At 43.6% G+C, this 22,690-nt stretch overlaps 1 protein-coding gene across 2 annotated transcripts; it reads right to left on the reverse strand.

Moving 5' to 3' along the window:
- Positions 1–2,035: 2,035 nt before the first annotated feature.
- Positions 2,036–22,221, reverse strand: LOC147608655 (transcription initiation factor IIA large subunit-like). Of its 2 annotated transcripts, XM_086788764.1 has the most exons (12): positions 21,947–22,221; positions 21,664–21,822; positions 21,292–21,411; positions 21,101–21,170; positions 20,861–20,916; positions 20,169–20,315; positions 19,886–20,083; positions 7,957–7,996; positions 7,661–7,833; positions 7,479–7,562; positions 2,415–2,473; positions 2,036–2,266 (listed from the first exon to the last, which is right to left on the reverse strand). In XM_086788764.1, the coding sequence occupies exons 1-11, from the start codon at positions 22,061–22,063 to the stop codon at positions 2,450–2,452; spliced, it is 1,188 nt and encodes a 395-aa protein (XP_086644890.1). In that variant the 5' UTR covers positions 22,064–22,221; the 3' UTR covers positions 2,036–2,266; positions 2,415–2,449. The 2 variants fall into 2 exon arrangements, with proteins under 2 accessions (XP_086644890.1, XP_086644889.1); XM_086788763.1 differs by having other exon boundaries at positions 2,036–2,473.
- Between the last annotated feature and the right edge of the window lie 469 nt (positions 22,222–22,690).

Below are 22,690 nucleotides of genomic sequence, written 5' to 3' on the forward strand. Positions count from 1 at the left end.
ACATTATTCCTTGATGTAATCATGAACTCCATCATTTGATATAGTCTTCATTTCTTCCCCAAGCTCAGAAACTTTGGACTAAATTACACTTCACTAGCTTACTACCATGGAAAGATAATCAACCCCCTCTTCTTTATTCATCTTCTTCAGACTTGGCCTTTTTTTTTTATGTGAATTTCTAGATTTACCTTCTGCTGCCAAGAATAGTAAGGGATATGTAGCTTCACCTTGACTATGAGGCTTGGGCTTTTTGCCAGCTAGTTCCTTGCTCCAAGCACCAGCTCCTTGGTGACCCTGGATTTTTATCTTGATTCCTTGGCCTTCTCAGCTGCAGCTAGCTTGCGCCTTATTTAACTACTTTCTTGATATTGGGCTCTTACATCAAGCAGGAGAGTACACTTGGGACCAAGATTGCTAGATAGCTTGCGTCTGTCACTTAAAAAAATCTAAATATATACCATAGTAATTTTGGTATCAAACAAGGCTGATGGTTCTCACACACACTACCCAAGATTCATGAACATGCGCATCTCATAGATACCTTGGAATTAAAAGTATCTATGCATGTAACATTGTAAAGGAATTAAAGGGAAGAGCTTGCAAAGAAACTCAGATGTGTTACCCTTTTATCCTTAGCTGTACCTGAGCTTGAAAACTTCTTTTTTTTTCATATAATTACCTTAGGGTGGACTTTTTAGATACAAATTCGTGACAGCTACAGCGCGCCTACTAGCTTGAGGATATAATTTAAGCACATTCCTATCAAGTCAGTACCAAGACTCCTCTCTTAACTCTCTAGGTTAACAGCCATGCCTAGTTTGAGACTTCAAATTATGATGTCCTTTCTCATGCACAAGCCCTCCAATATACATCACGATATACTAGTTAATTTACACCTTGTCCTCTCCATACAAGTGATAATACATCAAGAGGGAGCACACCATGGGAAAGAAAATGTCTGGCACATGCTTACAATAGCTGGCCTTATTCTCCTACATGCAGGAATGAGTGAGTTAACAACGCATGTGCTCTACTAAAACACTCTTGCCACTTGCCCAATATACAAGCACCTACTTTGACTAGGCACCAAAGCATTTACCACGTTCTTCTTGGACTATTTATTGCTCTTCCCAAGTTTTGCTTCATTAGTCCAAAAAGTCTTTTGTAAAGGATTCTACGTGAAACTAGAGAGCTATCCCTAGTGCAAATCCTCATAGCCTACGTTCTCTATTCTGACTTTCATTTGTGAGCCCAATTTTTACTCATCGCATCCACCAGTGCAGCCAGCAGGAATTGCACCCACGATACAGCACTCGGGATTTCAACCCTTAAACCATCCGAGCGACATTTTGCTATTTTCAACTTTCGATGTCAACCAGGTAGATTAGACAACACATCTTCCTAGAAACCCTCCTCTTAAAAATGACATATAGGATGCTTTATTACACATCGTTTACAAGTAGCAAGAAGCAATACTACTACCTTTTGAGTGCTTTAAATTGGGTATTTATGACTAGCAGCAAGATGTATGAGATGTATGTTATTCCACCGACATTGGTTTGATCAGAGGACTACCTCAAAGCATGAATCTTTGCACTCCCTTCAAATCACAAGCCCTTTGCCTACTCATCAGACCATTCAAAAGCTTTCCCAACCGCTTCTTTTGTGCAGACTGCAACATATCTTAGACATCCACAAAAAGGCCAACAGCAATGAGGCTCTGACTGCTTACACCAAAGCAAACAGCAATAAACGGATTCTCTTTCTATACTGGAAACCACCATCATTACAAACTTCTTAGACTTGGATTGCAAGAGCTAAGAAGGCCATTCACAATTGTGCTCTTATTACTTACGTTTCAATCATACAGAGATCAATTACAGAGCCTTAAGAAAAGGGAGATGCAAGTCCACAGTAGAAGACCAACATGCTTGCAACAGATCCTACACAAGCTATTCAAGACCGCAGTGTATTAAAACTCGCCAATCTGAGCCTACCACCATCATCACTTGCCCATCACAAAGCTTCGGCCTGATTTCCCAAATAGGTTGTTATTAGCTCTTCAAAAAACAAGAATGTGAACAAAGAGCTTTCATGCAAGCTTTACAACATCTGGCTAGCAATTGCATTAGGCAAATCATAGCTGAAAGTGCGTTGCATTTTTCAAGAATTATTTACATTGTTCAACAGAACAACATCTGCATAAAATTTGAAAACTAGGGTCTTTGCTTTTCTGGGCAACGTTGCGTTCCTGCGTGCACAATCTCTGCAAAGAACAGCCCGAGTTAAGGCTTGATACCCTGAATGATGATCTTACTGGCAGCTGATACAGCTGTTCTTTGAACCACCAAGTACAGCCTTACATCGAGTAGTTGGTGTTAATAAAAGGGGCACAGGCTGCCTTAGACCCTGACCTCTTGATGACATATTGATATAGTTGGTGAGCATCTTAAAATTCAAACTCTCCATTCGCCTGTCAAATTGAAAATTCTGGCTTAGACTTCCACCTGCATTTTCAAGTCTACACAAAACACTTTTGAACAATTTGTTATGCAGAAAAGAAAACCCCCCAACAACCCCCCCCCCCCCCCCCCCCCCCCCCCGGCGCAAAAAAAAACAAAAAACAAAAAACAAAAAAGCTTTAAGAAAGTGAACAACTTTTCCGTTGTTTCCCTCTTCTCTCTCCTTCGAACTTTACCCCTTCTCTTTTGCCCCTCCCTTCTCTTCCCCTTTGGTCTCCTCTGTGTGTTTTCTCTCCACATCCTTACCTTTCTCCTGTTATATTCCACCGGTATCACACCTTCAAAATAGTGGTCTGTGTTTATTTCCAGGAATTTTGGGTAGTCCATAATAAGTTTCAGCTTTTAAATACGACCTGGAATTTTATCGAGTCTCAACAGGCTCTTTGTGACATGCACTTGTAAGTTGCCATCCACCCAGTCCGTAAGGTCTCTCCATAATGTCTCAAAAATCTATCACTAGCCGGACACTTGAAAAGCAAACATCAGCAGTATAAGACACTAATGCTTAAGTGATGTGTATAGATTAATCAAATGGCCAAGTTTTTTGACCTCTTAGGTGAGGTGGGTTCCCACGTTGGACTTGAAAATCGATCTGCATCTTGCTTCATTGACATATTACGTCAACCACTTTGTTTGATATTGCCAACTAGTCCAGTTGGTAATTGCCAGAGATTTTTGGCGGGCGTTGAATACCTGGTTATGAGAGTGTTCACGGATACATGGATTTGAACATTCAGGTCAACATTAGCTTATCAAATCATAGTTTGAATCCCAAAGAGCAAGCCTAAAACTGCACACCTAAATTGGTAAACCTTTGTGGTATGTAACACAAAGGTATTGACTGGGGCATAGCTTAGTTGAAGAGAAACTTCCTGATTTATGTTTGGACTTCAACCATGAGGATCTAAGACCAACAGTAGGCAAGCTTTGAGATGTCGTTGACTTTTCTTATGCAATTGGATGTTGTGAAAAGATAAAGACTTGGCATGACTCACAACTAAGCTAAGCTTGATCAATTGGTTTAGTTTTGAATCCCCAATGTTTCTCCTTGGATACACGGATTATTGGAGATAATTTTGTTGTTGTTGAGCTGGGGATCTTGCAAGATGGATTTTGGAATTTCGTGAGCACTTAGGAGAGTTGCTAGCCGTGTAAATAATTCATATTGATAATGATCACTCTTAGTAGATTGTAGAATCTCTTGGAGGTAGCTCCTTGACATTTTTGCTAGTTACTACTCCAACCAATTAGTGGGGGCCTACTTTAAAGGAGGGCAGGGGGGCCATGTGTGAAAGGTCACTAACAATGGTTACTTTTGGAGCCATGGTGCTGTGGACAACCCATGGGCACCCGGATCAAAAAGAAGAATGTGGACAGTGGCCCAACAGTGGGCACCCATCTAAATGGGGAATGGGAACTGGAACTTAGAAAAGTGTGCCATTCTCAGCCAAACCTAGCCCACCAAAGACTCCTATTTATGGGACTGCCTTGGGGAATCTTCCAGCCATAGCCAAGAGCTCTTGAGCAAGTTCTACCTCAGCTCATCAAGCAAGAGTTGTACCCTCGGCCAAGGGGCAGCCTTGGGAGAAAAATGCACATAAGCAAGGTGGCCAGAAGGCATCCAGTTTCAGCCAGCAGCATCAAGCATTAACGCATATCCATAGGCAACCTGTGGGCAGCAAAACACAGCTCGTACAAGGCAGCCACGTGCAGGGCAGCAGGGGTGGCTCCAGGACAGCAAACACACCTCAAAGGGGCGGCCTAAATCAGGTCATATTTTGGTCCTGCATTTCAGTGGACAACAGTTTTCAGCATTGTACTTCGTCATTCTCTTGCAATTATCAAGCAAATACACTGGCCAGCCGTGGGGGCCCTTGAGAGGGTAGTTGGGACCCAACATTGTGTCCTTGCATACCTTCTAAACCCTAATCTCTGTGCTTTCAGTTTTCAGTAAGTGTTAAGCACCAATATCTTATCATAAATGTGCTTCTGCAAGCAAATGCATGTTACAATGCTGGCCATTGAAATCGCCTCTGCTGGACAGCTTCTATGTGCTATGTTTTTGCTCCTAAGTACCCCTTCAGAAAATTGAAAAGTACTGTGATCTTGTGTTTTGGTATCCACCGGAGTGCGACTTTCAACCAATCATGTAGGTGACAAAAGTGTTCGTGGCCCATGGAGAGGGCAGAATGTCCCCAAAGCTCAACCATTGGTCTTCTTTCTTCTTTTACCTCTGTGATACTTACGTGGTACAGCCCGTGCATGATCCTGAGAAAACTCATTCACGTGGTTAGTCCTAGCTACCTAATAGATTGCAAAGCTCTGCCAGGTTCTCCTTGGATGGTGACCGACTTTGGTAATATCTTTGTGAACCACAAAAATTTATCTCCCATTCGACAGAGGGTTTATATTGTCTACACCATTTTACACCCAAGAATACATATGCACCAATCAATTGTGTGACTAAGTAAACACATGTAAACTCCACCAATGGGAATAGTAAACGCATGTAAAGTCCACCAATGGGAATACCAGTGTTGCACTCTGTGCAATGCACGTAAACCTGTAGACTCATTCCATCCTTGAATCCAATGATAATGTCCTCACTGCTGCTGCAATCAAATAAGACTGACACGATGTCTTACTAAAGTGTCGCGGCACTTGAGGAGCTGTTCTTCTTTATATTGGAGTCCCCTCATGCGGAGCTTCAAGCTCGGGGGTAGTTCCCGACGACTTAACCAATGATTGGCTCGGACTAGGGAGCCTCTTCAAGGTCAGCCTTGACAAGTAGTGCCTGGGTTGATGCCAGGATGGAAGGAGTGGGCTTCTTGGGGATTACCTGACAGGATGCCACAATATGTGGCACGAGAAACAATGGATTTCACCTTGATATTCTACCCTTCCTGTTTGGTTCAAGTGACCACCAATGATGCTCTCTTTGGCCTTCTCATCTAGAGTAGACTTGGGTGCAGGTGTGGCAATGGTGGAGGTGGAAGCTTCGACTGATTGCCCTATGGGCGCCCCCGAGGTTGAGTCGTCTTGGACTTTTAATTGGTGTCCTTCATTTCTACATTCTATGCAAGCGAGATCACGTGGTCATATGAAGTGGGCTCAAACATCTGTACATTCCAAGCGGATCTTAGCATCAATCCCATACAAGAATACCTTTTTGTCATCATCAATGAGGCGTGACCTTATTGATAAACTCGACGACGCACTATGAATTTTGTCCGCAAGCCTCGAGACTCATCATTGAGTGTATGACGATAGTATGGCAGTAGGAGCCACCTTTTCAAGTTGGCTTTTACCATCATACTTATTGAAGGTAAGAAAGGGTTCAGTGGACGCAAAGCTATCCTATGGTTGAGAACCATGAGGAAGGCCTCATGCTCTTCACGTCTTCATCATTCATCGTCTTTTTTGGTCTCTTCACCACTTCTCTTCCGCCACCTCAAGATATTTCGCCGTGTCTCCTCTTCAAGTTCAATTCGCTCAAGATTAGCCTTGAGAGTGCTCTGTAGTTGAAGCTCAAGGTCGCGCTGCAGAACTTGCTCATGAGATGAAACAGAAGGTTGGAGTTGTGAAGGGGTGGGTTAAGGTTGTGCAAGGTAGTGACTGTGAAGAAGTAGGTTGGGGTTGTGAAGAAGATTGTGGTTGTGAGAATAAAAAGTGGAGCTGATGGAGCTGGTGGTCGTTAAACCACTTATTTGGTTGCCAAGGGCCTCCAGTATGTGAAGATCAAACTTTGCTTCTTGTTAATCATCACAAGGTGTGGCGGTGTAGTAGTAGCCACCGTCGGAGTTGTAGTAGTGTAACTTGATGTAGAGGGCACTTCAGGTTCGCTAATCTCAATCTCTCTCATCTCCTCTTGCTTGTCTAAAGTGGATGTGTTGAGGATTTTTCCAAAACGCAAAGATCTCTCATCTCCTCTTGCTTGTCTAAAGTGGATGTGTTAAGGATTTTTCCAAAACACAAAGAAATCATCTAGTATGTGTGCGGGATTGCTGTACTTACAGGTTGCCTTTGAGCAAAAATAAACCATCCACACACAAAAATTCTTCCTCTCAAAGCTCTAATACCAATGTTACATGCAGAAGCTTAAGGAACCTTTTACTCGATAAGAGGAGATCTTCAAAAGTGAATTATGCAAGAGGGGAAGAGAGACAGAGAGAGAGCATGATCCCTCCTAAAAGCCAGATGCTCCGGCATCCGAGGATTCAAACCTTCCACCTATCAGCTGTAGATCAAGGACATACTTTGATACCATGAAGAGGCCACTCCATGTGTAACGGATGTTATTGCAGCTCTAGCTCATTATGAAGGATGCTGGTACTTTCATTAGATGAGGAGATCCAGGACAAATTACCCAAGTATCTTTGGCCATCTTGCTCCGGGAGTCCAGGTTTTCCAGTACCACAAGTACGTGAGAGGCCACCCAGTACATGGATCTTCTTTTCATTTAATTTCATTTTCATGGTTTATTATACCAGGCCGACAAACAATAAGGTGGCCAGAAAATTTGGTGATTATTTATACGCAGTAGCAAATTCGTCACAATCATTTGCTCTTTCTCAGCACGAGAGCATTCTCAACAAGTGGGCTAGCCAGGAGATCTTCAGCACTGCTTTGGGCTATGAATTGACATCTTCAGTTGTATTATAATACAGAACAGTAGTTTAGGACTCCTATGTGTGTTGTATGTGTTTGATTCCATAGCTCTTCTTTCTATCTTTGAAAACCCTAGCACGTAGGCACAAGAGTTCTATGAGTTGTTTCCATGTTCACAGTCTACACATGGAACTTTTGTAACGCATGTTTGTCTCATAGACCCATTGGGTCTTTTGTAGACGTTAAAAAAATATTCATTTCTTTCTTCTCACACAGCCAAGCGGCAGTCTAGAGGAAATCTTCTCTTAGGTATCCAATGGACACACTAGCTGTGAAAAGTATAATTACCCTTGAAAAGAGAAAATCACGATTATTCAGATGCATTATTCCATCTTTCAGAATGCACTTCCATTTGTTTTTCGATCTTGTCACCTGCACAGGTCAAGCTAGGTCAACAATCTCTCTAGGGAGAAATGCATCTCCCACTCGCTTCAGCATCCAAACAGCAAATTTAAGAACAATAAACAAACCTTCTCAAACTGTGCGAGCACTAAATGCTCAGTTTTTGATTCTTCATCCCCTTTGTCAATGTCATCAGGGTCATCAAGATCATCGTCTTCATTCAAAGGGGGCTCTGACCCATCTGACTCGACTCCCTCTGATTTCGAGGATTTTAGGTTCCCATCATCAGCAGCCAGTTGTTCTATCAAAACATTGACAACAAAAGCTTGGAAAATGCATAAGCATAATCACCTACAGCTTAAACAAAACTATAGCTTGCTGCACATTCAACCATGCCAATTATGCCATGGTGCATTGTTCATACCTTCCTCCCCAGGCTCGTTGTAATCTTCTTCCGCTACACCCTTCATGCAATAACAATAGTTTGGTCACCGAAAAGGTAGCAATCAGTCAAACATTGCTGCCTTACTCATGCAAAAAAAGGGTAGCTGTCCTTTGAAGGTCAAAAAACATCATGCTCTTTCAAAAACATCACATCTTCTTGAACCAGACTTACAGCTACAAAGTGCATTTAAGTTACAGGTACTACGTCCATGATGAGGATGACAAGATTTTTTACCTTGAAATCTCAAAATACAACAAATACATATGTATTTGCATGTCATTGATAAGACCATATCCAAGAACTAAAGATTTGCTTCACATTAAATACTTCGATGCTTCACAGACATATCATGAAGATGATCATATTTGGTCTAAATCTTTGGCTAATCCCAGAGCACAATAAGGACTGTTACGGAGGCTGCCGAAACTTGAACAGCCAACAGATGCTTACATGGGAATGAACACTTTAACAAATATGATGCTGGATCACAGACTGGAAGTGAAGCAAGATAGCAAGCTGAAAGGATTGACATGTGAGAGTTTGAGAGTCTGAAACTCAAGTCATCCAATTAAGTGCCGGGAGACACATGTCTCACTCAAGTCATCCAAAATCCCTCAAAAAAAAGGGCTGCAGGCAGAAAATAAGAGCATAAAAGACACTGTTTTGCAGTGGTGTAATGAAGACACATCAAAGTGCAGATCTCAAGCATAAGTGAAAGGCATTGACATGAGGCTCTTTAATCCATCGTCTCAAGACCTCTCAAGCATAAGTGAAAGGCATTGACATGAGGCTCTTTAATCCATCCTCTCAAGACCTTAGAATGAATAGGCATTGACATGAGGCTCATTAATCCATCCTCTCAAGACCTTAGAATGAATAGGCTACCACCATTTTAACATGAACTCTAGACAATCTGAAGACATGATTAACGTTCATGCTTAATTAGACCACCTTATTATAAGATTACCCTTTCAATTGTGCTACCTTGGCCAATCAAGGTAGCACATTGCTACATGCGGAAGCTACTAGGAACCTTTTTACTTGACTAACAAAGAACAATCACAAACTGAAATTATGCAAGAAAGATGGAATGAAGGCAGAATGAAAGAAATAAATAAAGTTATATTGACGTCTTCAAAAGACCCAACGGGTCTATGAGACCAAAATGATGTATACAGTGTCCATGAAATCTCATCATGCATGAAAAAAGAAAAAGCAACAGTAAACTAAAACTGAAAACTGAAAGCTAAGATATCCGTACAAGATGAAAAATCTAAATCCTACCATGCCAAGTATAGGGTACAATAAGTGATGGGATATCAGAGAGCTGAATAAAAATAGTCAATCAACCCTATATGTCGGGCAAGGGCCCATCCAAGATGTCCATCATGGGTGATACAAGAAGGCTAGAGATGTTGATAGACTGCTGTGAGGATGAGGCCGCTCAATGGTGGGCCAAGATCTCCTGAATCTGGGGCTGATGAGCGGGGGGTGGCAAGGGTCCAACGGGAGGAGGGAGTCTAGCTCTTTGGAGTGTGCGTGCCCAATCTAAGGTGACTCCCAAAACGGGCCTACTACAAGGGGGCACTGTGGTATAGGTTCCCATATCCACTATAGTGGGCTTTGGTGCCTCCCTATCCACCCCTCTAGGCTGGAAAAATCTAGTGATGGTAAGCTGAGAGGAGTTAGAAAGGGGTGGGAGATTTTTTAGTGATTCACTGTATCGGCTGAGCTCCACTAGGAAGAGTCCAAGGCACCTTTGATATGGGTACTCCATGATCTGGGATAAGGGTCCGACTAAAACCCAACCATCCTACAAGGGACAGGAGTCACACCGAAAGGGAGTGGTCCTCCGGAGTCTACAAACCAACCCACAAGCGAAAAAATTTCTGGTTTTCTGGGTGAATCTTCACACTTGAAGAAGGCGGCTCTAATACCAATGTAACATGCGGAAGCTTAATGAATAGAATCGGTTCTTCAATGGACAAAATTCAGCAATCTTTCGTGTGACGAAAGTAACGCACAAGACAGAATGTGCAGAAAAAGAGAGAGATAGAGAATGAGTTGAACACAGTATTGGGTCCCGAAGGGGCCCCACCACAGATGGTGTATTTGCTTTATTAGAATGATGAGAAAATAACGCAAATATGTAGATCTCCTCGTGGCTGTAGACTTTCAGCCTGTAGACGATCTAACTCTTGACCTTCAACCTTCACCTTTGCTTTAGGCACCTTTTTGTTGCTGTTGACTGGCTGTCTTTTCCTACTGCTGTCCAGGCTGCTTGGCAGCCATTGAGGCTCAACCAGCAGCCTAGGCTGCCTGTGAGGCTGGTCGACAGGCTGTCTAGACCATCTAGGCCTGGTCGATAGGCGGTCTAGGCCATCTAGGCCTGGCCGACAGCCTGTCCAGGCTGTCTAGGCCTGGCCAACTTGCTGCCTGGGCCCTCCAATGTCATCAGTGTGTATCTACCATGTGCTACACGCACACAAGACTAGCTTCGAGGTTTGGGGAAGCTTGGAGCTAGGCAGGCTGATTGGCGAGCTGAGTTAGGGATAGACTAACGAGCGGGCACCCAAGTATGGACGGGCAGGTGCCCAAGTGTGGACGCCCGATGTCCGGCCAAGAGCCTATAAAAGGGTGGCCAAGGTTAGTCATTAGTCATATAGAGTCTCGCGTGATTTGTGAGAGCTCTATGGTCTGGAGCCTGGGTCTAGAGCAGACGTGCACCTGCTTTACGTAGCCGAGGCCGGCAGCAATCTCGAGGCCCGCGAGGGTAGCTTCGTGGCGGTATGGGACGTCGCGAGGTAGAGATTGATCGGTACGTCAACCTAGTTAGCTCAGCTCGTGGCTTGGTGGGAACAGCCAAGATTGTGGGCTTGCCCACGGCTGTCATGGTTGGGTGGTGAGTCAGGCCTGCACCCCCTTCTTGTTTATTTGTTTGTTTGCAAGTTTGGAGTCTCGAACCAGGAGCATTCTACGAGGAGATCCGATGGGGTTTTGACAGTGGTATCAGAGCGTGCCTCGTGAACGAGCAAGTCGATAGGTAGAGAAGATGACATCGAAGAAAAGGTATGACTTCGAGAAGCTTGCTGTTTTTTCTATGCATGCTGCTGTTTTTTCAGTTAGTATGTGCTTTTTCATCAAAGAAACCCGTGATGAGGGTGTAGATAGATGGTAGGGTTGTTCTGCTTTGCAAGAAGAAGGCTGAAGATTCGTGTTTGTGCAGTCGCATGAACTGTTGAGAGAAAGTAGAAAAAAGCACGTTTGCTTTTGGTTGAACACGAGAGGGAGAGCGAGTGAGAGATGCGCAGATGGGATCGTTGGCAGTTGCGTAAGGTTGTGGGCTACCAGCTATTGAAGTCGGCCAGGCCTACGTAGGCAAGCGCCCAGGCCATGTTGGCTGGCGCCCAGGCCTACGAAGGCATGCGCCCAGGCCACGCCTACACAGGCAGGCTGGCGCAGGCGCAGGCAGACATGACAGCGCCGGCAACCACGGTCAATTGACAGCAGGCGGCGCCATTGGCAGCACAGTTGGCGACGGCAGCAACGGGGGTGACGCCAGCAGACAGGCCGACAGCGCTAAATCCAGGAGGAAAGCAAAAAAAATCCAAGAAAGCCTTCGCCGATTTGAGGCGTTTTTTATTTTTTTTAGATTAAACTTTCTTTTTTTAAGTTTAAAGGTCCCCTAAGGTTTAAAGGTGTTTTTTTAAAGAAAGAAAAATATATATCTCCATATATATATATATATATATATATATTCAACACACAAAAGCAAAAGCTCAAGTAGCTTTTGGGGACAGTTATATAAACCCCTTAAGTGGGCTTCTTGCCACACATCTCTCGAGTTTTCAAGCTCTCAAGCTCCCTCGCACTTTTATTGTGCAACGATCGAATTTTCTCTCCACTTGCCCTCTTCACGATGTCGACCCAAGAATCGGAGTTGGAGCCCCTTGTTGAACGCGAAGGCTTGCCGGCTACGGAAGATACCAATGTCGATCTTTTTGACGATTATGTGTCAAAATCAGATTTCCAAGAGTTCAAAGTAGCTCTCGAAGCTTCTTCTTCGGAACGTCAGGCACAAATCGCCGCCCAGATGGAAGCTTTGCAGAATTCCATCTCTCTCTTGACCACTACCCTCTCTACTCTTTCGGGTATGGATACCTTGGCCTCTGCTTTAGGCCCCAATATTACTCCGGAACCGTTCGGGGGCGAGCAAAAGCAGCATACCAAGGAGATCGTGGACACATGGCTACATAAGTGGCAGGTCCATTTTCAGTTTCATCCATATGCAGTTAACAGCAGGTTTCCTCTCAGGCAAAGCTTTGCTTTGGTGGAAGGAACTCAATCCTAAGCCAACAACTTGGGCACAATTCGACGACGTCTTCAAGAAGGAATTCCTCAAGAAAGAGGATGATTATGATGTTGTTGCCCGGTTTACAGCTTTGACCATAACCTCGCAGCACCTCACTTATGAGGTCTACCACCAGAAGTTTAGGGACTTACAAATGAAAGCTATAAAGATGGATCCCACTACTCTTTTGGGGTTCTTCGTAGCTGGTTTACCAGACTCATACCGTTTACAAGTTAAAAATAACAAATGCAAAACTTTGGACGAAGCCATTCATTCAGCTCGTATCTATGATGATACAATGGTCTCTTCCAAGTCTAAACCCATTACCGAGCAAGGGAACAAGCATAAAAGAAAGTTCTCCGCACCTATGGCTAACACAACTGAAGGAAAGTCTTCGGACCAGTCTTCGAAGAATTCAAGTTCAACACCAGCGAAGAAGAAACGACTCCTTAAGGCTTTAAAGCTCAAGAAGGAGAAACATTGTTTTATCTGCAAAGAAAAAGGACACATGCGTAACGAGTGCCCGAAGCAAAAGGGTGCAAAGACCAACGCAAGACCCAAGCCAAAGGCAGCTAATCAGTTGTCTTTGACAGGTACGTCAGTTACTGTACTTTCTCGCCCTAGTACATGTTCTGATTGTCGGTTCAACTCTAAAGTATTTGGCTTGCATGATCTTCTCCAAGTTTATGTAGAAGTGAATGGCCATAGAATTCACATTCTTCTAGACCCTGGCAACTCACACAATTTTATTAACTACAAACTTGTGCAGAAATTGAGTCTTGATACGACACCCAGCGATCATACCTATGAGGTGCGCCTACCTGCGGGACGGCAAGTATGGGATCGAAAGGTGGAGATGCTACCAATCCGGATTCAGGACTACAAAGATACTCTGGAATGCTATGTTATACGCCTAGAAAATGTAGACTTGTTATTAGGGATTGCGTGGTTTAAGACTCTTCAAGTCCAGATAGATTGGTGTCATATTTTTTCTTTTCAGCATGGGAATACCCAGTATAGTATCTAAGGTGATTGTATACATCCCTCTCAGTGACCTTTTGTAAATACAGTTGATTTTGAAAATATAATGGTTTCTTCTTTGTATACCGCTTTTTTCATTGTATATTGATTCCACTTTCTTCATTTCTCATACCTTCCATGGATGTCAATGAATTAAGTGTATTGGAAAACAAAGAATTACAAAAGATACTTGACTCGTTTCAAGATGTATTTCCTAAGGAACTGCCATCGGGTTTACCACCTGAAAGGACAGTAGATCATCGTATTGACTTGATCCCTGGTTCTCATCCTGTCAGTATTCCACCTTACAGGATGAGCCAAGCTGAGGAAGATGAGTTGGCTAAACAACTCGAAGATTATTTGAGGATAGGCCAGATCCGTCCAAGTAAATCACCTTGGAATGCACCTGTGTTGCTTAGGAGAAAGAAGGACAACACCTGGAGTGTCATGGCCCTGTGAAAATGGAACAGTACAAGTGTGGGCATGGTGGTTGCAGAGTCAGAATATTTTATGATTCACATGGGGGGTGCCCGGACAGAGTTTAAGATGTGTGGACATCCCTAGGTGTGAAGGGGGGTACTAGAAACATTAAGTTTTAATGTTTATTGAAGTTTGCCCCTAGGCCTTAGTGGCCCTAGGAACTTATTAAAGTTTGGGGCCCTAGGGATTAATTTGGGGGAGAGTCACTCCACTTTTGGAGTAAGTGTATCTCTCTCTTCTCTCTCTCTCTCTAGCTTTTGGACAAGAGGGAATCGTGGAGTTTCTTGAAGCGCATGTACTCAAGCGTGGAGAAGTGGAAGGAGAAGGGCGACTGCTGAAGACTCTTTGCTGCAGTTTTCCCTGTGCAAACCAGCCGTACAGCCTGTACGGACAGGCTGCAGGCACTTCCTTGGTCCACGCTACACACAGGCGGCTGTTAATTGCTGCTGGATTCTCTGCGCACAGGTCTGGTCAGGCTGTACCAGCAGGTACAACAGCAGTACAGTACTGTACGGCTGCCGTACAGTGTACGGACAGCCAGGTACAGCAAGTACAGTTGCTGCAGGCTGCTGCAGGTGGCGTAAACTGGCTGGACAGGACTGTAAACTCAGATACAGGCAGGTAGAAGAGTGGACAGTGGACTGTTTGTGCAAGTACAACTCCTAGCACGTATCCCGAGGCGGTACAGACGGGTACTGTGCTGATTTTCAGATCTGTATTTTCAAGGACAGCATAAGAGTGAACATCAGGAGGAGGATACAGGCAAGTACAAGCACACGTGTGAAGCAGGGTTGTGGATACAAGTGCCTGCAAGTACAGATTGGTGCTGTTGCTTCCTCCAGTGTTGTTTCACGAGCTGAACTTGGTAAGCTCTGTTTCTGTTCATCTATCTCTCTTTCTACTGCTTGATGTCTGTTGCAGATATGTGTTATCTCGCCCCTTGTGAGAGGAGGGGTATGGCAGATTGACAAGGGTTGAGACAGAGACTGGACAGCACATGTATGTTTGAGCTGAGAAGATGTATCATGCACTTGAGTTATGCCAGATGTATGCCCATGGCTGGCCTGCTTAGTGATCTTGGCTGATCAGAGGGAGGCACAGTGTGTTGTTTGAAGACACAGATCTGTGTGCATAGATCCTCTGTGCTGAGAAGGATTTGTGGGCCGTCAGATTGGACTTACAGGTGTAAACTCTTGGCTGGTCTTTGTGTTGTACTCAGCCATTATAATTGAATAAAGAAATACCGCAAGGGGCGCCAAGCTTTGGGGCCAACAGGTGTCGCTGTGTTTTCAGATTTGGGCACTCTAGCTCCAATCTGTGTTTTGTTTCTCATCTAGACTACAAGTGGACGGGTGATTGCTTCTACCGCACTCTGGTTTTCTATCAGAGGCCGGTTTCATGGAGAATGTGTAGAACCGTTATCCTCTCCCTAGATCAGATGACCTGATTGACCAGTTAGCAAGAGCGAAATATTTCACGAAGATAGATTTACGTACTGGCTATCACCAAATACGTATTCATGAAAGGCATGTCGAAAGAACCGCCTTTCGGACTAGGTATGGCCATTACGAGTTTCTCGTATTACCTTTTGGGTTAACCAATGCTCCAGCCACTTTTCAACAAATGATGAACGATCTTTTTCGTGAACATTTGGAAAAATTTGTGGTGGTGTTCCTGGATGATATTTAGATATATAGTCGTACTCTTGAGGATCATGTTAGACACCTCACGATTGTCTTATCTATTTAAAGAGAGAATCGACTATATGCTAAATTAAGTAAATGTGAGTTTTTTATGACAGACATCATTTACTTGGGACACGAGATCACTAGAGATGGATTGAGTATTGACTATGACCGAGTTCATAAGGTTCAGGATTGGCCTACACCGCGAACACTGAAACAACTTCGTTCTTTTCTCGGTTTTGTTGTTTTTCTTCGAAAATGTGTGCGAGAGTACTCTCAGCTCACACTACCGATGACTGACTTGTTGAAAGGTCGTGGACGTAAGTCAAATCAGCCTATCACTTGGAATAACGATTTGGATATGGCCTTCAGACTTTTGAAAGATAAAATCAAGGAAGCACCTATCTTAGCATTACCCGATTTTAGTCGGCCTTATGTTCTTGAAACTGATGCTAGTGACTATGCCATCGGGGCTACTCTATTTCAAGATGGTAGACCGGTTGCCTTTGAAAGTAAAAAGTTAGACGACACTCAATCTCGTTGGCCAACCCTTAAGAAGGAGCTTTATACTGTGACTCATGCTCTCAAGGTTTGGAGACATTATTTATATGGCTCCAAGTTTGTGGTGTTGACTGATCATCGGTCAATCAAGTATGTGTGTGATGCAAATGATTTGAGAGGAAGGAAAGCTCGTTGGGCTAAGTTAATGCAAGATTTTGATTTTGAGATCCGTTATCGGAAAGGGTTCATGAATAGTGTTGCACATGCGCTTAGTCGAATTAGAGAGGTGAATACTTTGTCGTTCACCGAGATTTCTACTGACTTATTTCAGTCATTGAGAGGACTTTGCAGGACTGATAGTTATTTTGGTCCATTTTGGCAGAAGATCCAAGACGGGAGCTCATTAATTGACCAAGACTCAATGACTGAGCAGTCTACTATTCAGGCTGCAGGAGGCGAGTGGATGATTCGGAATGGTTTACTATTCCGTAATGACAAAATTTGTGTACCACAGATCCCAGACATTAGGTCCAAGATTCTTAAGGAGTGTCACGACGCCCCTTCTGCTGGACACCCTGGGATACACAGGACGCTATCGTTAGTGAAACACACTTTTTATTGGCCAAAGATGAAAGGGTATGTAGAAGATTATGTTCTCAAGTGTCAAATTTGTCAGGCAAATAAAGCTGAACGCTTTAGACAGGCTGGGTTATTGCATCCTTTGCAAATCCCAGGCAATAAATGGGAAAGTATTTCCATGGATTTTATTACCGGATTGCCAAGAACACATCAAGGCCACAATTCTATTTGGGTTGTGATAGATCGCTTGACAAAAATGGCTAGATTTTTACCGACCCGGAAGACTATTACAGTTTCGCAATTAGCACGGCAGTTTATCGAGCAATTGTTTAGACTGTACGGGTTACCACAGGACATAGTCAGTGATAGGGACTCTAAGTTTACGAGTGATTTTTGAAAACTTGTTTTTGAGAAGTTGGAAACAACTTTGAATTTGAGTTCCTCAGATCATCTTCAATCTGATGGCCAGACTGAAAGAGTGAATCAGATTTTAGAGGATATGCTTCGAGCATATGTATCCAAAAGACACAGTTCATGGGAGGATTATCTTCCTATGTTAGAATTTGCATATAACAGTACTAAGCATTCGAGTACAGGTTTTAGTCCTTTCATGCTTATGTATGGTTTTCAACCTAGATCTCCTGTTACAGTAGGATTATCAGGACTTCAACATGATGCAGCACGTAATTTTTTGCAAGATATGCAAGAAATGTTACAAGTTGCGAAGGAATCTATTAGAAGTGCTCAAGACCGAGACAGATTTTATTCTAATAGACATCGTTCACCCAGAGAGTTCTCTGAAGGAACGATGGTGTATTTGCGAGTTTCGAAAGATTCCGAGACTTTACGAACAGGTCGATCTCCGAAATTATCCCCTAGATACTGTGGACCATTTCGTATTACGCGAAGAATTGGTTCAGTTGCATATGAATTGGATTTGCCTTCTCATGTGAAAGTTCATCCTGTATTTCATGTCAGTAGACTTAAGGAAATACTGGGTGGAACAAACCAGTTAGTTACTCCTCAAGAAATCATAGATATCGAGGACATGACATTTGTTCCACACGAACCTGAAAAGATTCTTGGATTTCGTAAAAGAAGATTGCGTAATACGCTTATCACGGAATACAAGATCAAGTGGAAGGATCGTGTTGAGGAGGACGCTACATGGGAGACATTGACTACTCTTCAGAGAGATTACCCTGGCTTTTTAGTGAGCTCAAGAGTGAGCTCTTAGAAGAAGGGAAGTATGTCATGTGCACAGTGTGTATCTACCATGTGCTACACGCACGCAAGACTAGCTTCGAGGTTTGGGGAAGCTTGGAGCTAGGCAAGCTGATTCGTGAGCTGAGTTAGGGATAGACTAACGGGCGGGCATCCAAGTATGGACGGGCGGGCGTCCAAGTGTGGACGCCCGATGTCCGGCCAAGAGCCTATAAAAGGGTAGCCAAGGTTGGTCATTAGTCATATAGAGTCTCGCGTGATTTGTGAGAGCTCTATGGTCTGGAGCCTGGGTCTAGTGCAGACGTGCACCTACTTTACGCAGCCGAGGCCGGCAACAATCTCGAGGCCCGCGAGGGTAGCTTCGTGGCGATATGGGACATCGCGAGGTAGAGATTGGTCGGTACGTCAACCTAGTTAGCTCAGCTCGTGGCTCGGTGGGGACAGCCAAGATTGTGGGCTTGCCCACGGCAATCATGGTTGGGTGGTGAGTCACGCCTACACCCCCTTCTTGTTTATTTGTTTGTTTGCGGGTTTCGAGTCTTGAACCAGGAGCGTTCTACAAGGAGATCCGATGGGGTTTTGACATCCATGCTTGGCCATGGGCCTCCTTGGCCCTAAGGATGGCTCACAAGGGTTACCCCCTTGGTAGGCAAGAGTATCAAACCCTTTTCTGGGATAGCCCAAAGGGCTGTCCCTTTCTTCTACATGCAACTTCTCAGATGCCTAGTATCTAGCTACAAACACCTGAAACACTTGTCATCATTCCAGAGGGTGACTCACAGTATGGATTGACACTGCTTCATGTGCGGGACTTGCACACCTCACCAAGACCATGTACGAGACTTGTACACCAGACCTTGGATGCTTAGAGTGGAATGCTTGCCTGGCTCGTCCCAAATTGGGACTCTCAAGGGACCAATTTCCACTCCGGATCATACACCTACTTGTCCAGATATGTCCACGTGGCATCCAAGTGCAAGATGAACATGACATATTCACTCTCCCACACACTCCCAATGGCTCAAATTCAACAAAACAACCCTTCTATTTGCTGTAATTTTTACTCTTTTGACTGAAAACCCTAATTTTTGCGGTTCTTTCTCAAGTTGAACCATAGAGGAGCCTTTCCCAGGATTCTCTGCAAACCACTTAGAGATTTTTGTCAAGAAGGATCACGACAAATGAAGATTTTAACATTCCAGACACTTCCATTACGAAGACTTCCACTGACATCGACTCTACTTACAATCAGTAAGCTTTAATGATCAACTATGGAAGCAAGTAGCAAGAGGGAGGATGAGGACTCCGTGTTCACATACCTTGTGTAGTGTTCTCTTGTCCTACATGCTCTCCTAAAGATTGTTTCTACCATGTGGGTAGAAAAATAGACAGAGCATAGGGTAGGGAACATGGTCACTTGAGAGGGTGATGTGAATTGAAGATCTTTGACAACAATATTGTTTGCAAGATTTGGTCAAAAATGCCCATGACACTATGTGCTTGATTCTCCCAAGATCAATAAACATTATTTGAGGGGGGGGAGGGGCGTTCTAGCTCATTGAGCAGCTCTTGTCAATTCAACAAATTACATTTTGTATTATGCTTGTTGTCCATTAAATCTTAGTGTATTTAAGTGTATTGATTAGCATTGTGTACAACCAAACAGACGGTGGAATAATGGGCATCGCCGCAAGAGTTCGATATCATCACCTGGTACTCCATCCACCATGAGAAGGATGACACATGACGAGTTTTGAACTTTTGGCACATGATGTTTTCTACATACTCCATTGTATACACATGGTCTACATAGTAAGTGGACCCTAATTTTTCTTTAGGGAACTAATTTTCTTTTTCACCTTGTCTTGGCTTGACATCTATTCATAAGTTATATGTTACATCTTTTTTGGTCTCATAGATCCTATGGGTCTTTTGTAGACACTCTCTCTCTCTCGCGCACACACACACATGTTTGGGCATGCTTTAAAAATCTACTATGCATTCATTTTGCTATGTAGTGCAACCCCTTCTTAGTACTTACACAATTCATTTTTTAAAGCATACTTACATCATCGTAGTTGTCACCAATGCCATCAAATTGTGGAATTGAAGAATGTGTTGCTGTGTGATGAGAGTTCACAACAGCATGTATGGGGGTGTCAGCCAAGATTCTCTTCTCGGTGTGTTTGCACTGATCTATACCCAATCTCAAGTTTCTCTTTGCAGCCAAAGCTGTTGAATCCTCCATGTGCAAGGGTTTCTTTGCCTGTTGGAAAAAGCACATGAGTATGTTTTGACAGTCAAAGCAAAACTAAAATAATCATATCATTATGCCGTCAAGACAAGCTTGCCTCAACACCGCTTGAAGCTTGTCCTAGTGACACAAGCGTCGTGATTATATCTCCGGCACCATCATGTTGGGGAAAATAGTTCCCCGATTGATAGTTGGGTGTGATATCCTCTCTCTTTCTCTTACCAGTAGCGGGAGGCAAAAATTCCTGCCAGGTAAGTGACAAATTAGTAACACATGAAAGACCCTTTGGTGGAAAAGCATCTCTGCAAAACATGGAATAAGCCGAGGAAGGTTGCACAAGGCTAAATTTCATGAACATCAAATTCCTGCCAAGGAAGTGACAAATTAGTAACAAATGCAAGACCCTTTGGTGGAAAAGGCATCTCTGCAAAACATGGAATAAGCCAAGGAAGGTTGCACAAGGCTAAATTTCATGAACATCAAAAAATCCAGTTGAAATTGATAGACTGAAAAGATCATCCGCATAATGGAGTTACTAGAAACACCCAGTAACACTCTTCCCCAATTACAACTTAATCCAACAGCCACTGCAGACATCAGCATGGTGGAGGCACTTAACCTGTATTGTTGACGGAAAGAAACATAATTTTCCATCTACGAACAATTCTTTAAGAAGGTGACTGTGAAAAGAAAGATGGAAATTTGCAATTTCCATGCAAAGGAAGAGACACTGCAAAATAAGAAATTGTAAAAACAACCTGCCTAAAGTACTGCACTCTTAAGTATTACCTTTGTCACTGGGAACTGTCCACTATGAACTTCTTCATCGTCTCCACCTTCATAGGCTGTATTGTGGAGATTTTTGTCAACATCCACGTACAGTTAATGATTGCAATACAAAGGCTATAAGTGCACATGTAACAATGAGGTTGACAATCTTAATCATACAGGAGCAACTTTCACAAGATCTGTGTGTGTGTCCAAAATCTAAATTGATAATCCAGAACGAGATAGTAAGCTGCAACTCACCTACGTTCATATCTAGCTTCGGGTTCACCCCTAGATTCATATCTAGCTTCTGATTCATCCATGGAGCAGGCTGATGCATGCAAAGGCAAGAAATACACTTTTAAACCCATGCAATTTTTACTAATATAGTGAAGAAAAAAATCATCCTCTTGACATGGAAGTAGATGAGAAGGATAGAAGCTTCGGCTTACCATGAATGGGGCCGGCCTGCCAATTGCAACATCCATTGCAATGCCTGTATCAGGATGCTCGTTTGGACTGGGACTGGGACCAGGAGCCAGAAAGGTTGGCAATGGAGTATGCACTGGTGTCTGCACCACACAATCTCCCCCTCAGAAGAAACCCTTGACATAGGAAAACAACGTCAAAGTCTCCAGTTCAAGACTTGGAAACATTGGATTCAGTTCAAGACCCTCATGTGCACATAAGAAACATTGGATACAGTTCAACACTTGGAGAGAAACATTGGATACAGTTCAACACTTGGAGAGAAATTGCATACTGCAGAGACAATGGCCAGCAGCAGCATATGACAATAGCTTTAATTTTTTCATTTTTCTTACAGGTGGAAAGAGGAGCTCGGCAGTGGGGGTCTCCCCCTCATACGGCATGTTGAGATCATGGACAGGAGTGATGAGGCCGCCTCCACTTCCTCTTGCAAATTGCATGTCAGCTGGAACACCTTGAATTGTTCCTGCTTGCATCATGTTGAGCTCCCACAACTGCTCATGTAAATTAACAAAGCATTTTCGCCTCTCAGCTCTCTACAAGCACCGAATGCCCTAAACAGTGCACAGAATCAGAAACAGAAGAAGGCGGAGGGAGAGTGTTGTGAGGGGAACCTACCGACTGGAGCTCGTGGAGAACTGTTTCGTCGACTCCCTCGCTCAGGAAGTCTGATCGGACGTTGTTGATGACATCCGCCACAACGTGGAGGTAGATGCCGGTGAGGTTAACGGCCATGGCTACCCCTGCCCCTTCCGCTTTCTGTTTAACAATCCGGAGGAGGACGGACCAACTGTTGCCTCGATGAGAAAACAGCTTCCAGCGAGCTCTGCAAGACAGGACAGCTTTTTGAGAGGTTATAAATACGTTTGCCCTTTTCTTAACCGTGCTCGTTAACCCTGCCCTGGTAACCCAAGCCCTAACATTATTGGACGCTCGGTGTGAACAACTCCGAAGCACACACAATGCGCATGATCCATCGATCCATAAATATCTTTTCAATTCCGCAAATTTTAAAAATTATTTTACTCGGGTTCCCTGGCCATAAAAGGGGTGAAGAGTGTGTGTTCCTTCCTCGTAATTAATTATTATTATTATTTTTACTCTTTAAATTTTCAAAAACAAAATATTGATGTCATAAGTTTTATGGGCCTTTCGAGGAAAATGTTTTCTGTGAACATCAAGCCCAAACTACATCTCATTACTAGTTCAGGCCCACTCCAAGCATCAACGCATATGTTTGATCCCCCCTTTGGGATTTCTACTAGAAAAAGCGTCTGAGTCAAGCTTTGAAAACCATGGTGATCGTTTGGTTGATTGAGAAATTGCTTTTTGGAAACCATAGCTTTCCTTATTACTTGCAGA

This window comes from Cibotium barometz, chromosome 52 (genome assembly GCF_041138505.1).
Source record: "Cibotium barometz isolate CiBa-2024 chromosome 52, ASM4113850v1, whole genome shotgun sequence".
NCBI lineage: Eukaryota > Viridiplantae > Streptophyta > Polypodiopsida > Cyatheales > Cibotiaceae > Cibotium > Cibotium barometz.

What these genes read in the sequence shown, in the direction of transcription:
- LOC147608655 (XM_086788764.1), bottom strand. Translation starts at nt 22,063, where the DNA reads ATGGCCGTTAACCTCACCGGCATCTACCTCCACGTTGTGGCGGATGTC. An exon ending in GAAGCTAGATATGAACGTAG is followed by an intron (nt 20,917 to 21,100) that starts GTGAGTTGCAGC and finishes TCCACAATACAG; the next exon opens with CCTATGAAGGTGGAGACGAT. An exon ending in AAGCTTCAAGCGGTGTTGAG is followed by an intron (nt 20,084 to 20,168) that starts GCAAGCTTGTCT and finishes TTTTTCCAACAG; the next exon opens with GCAAAGAAACCCTTGCACAT.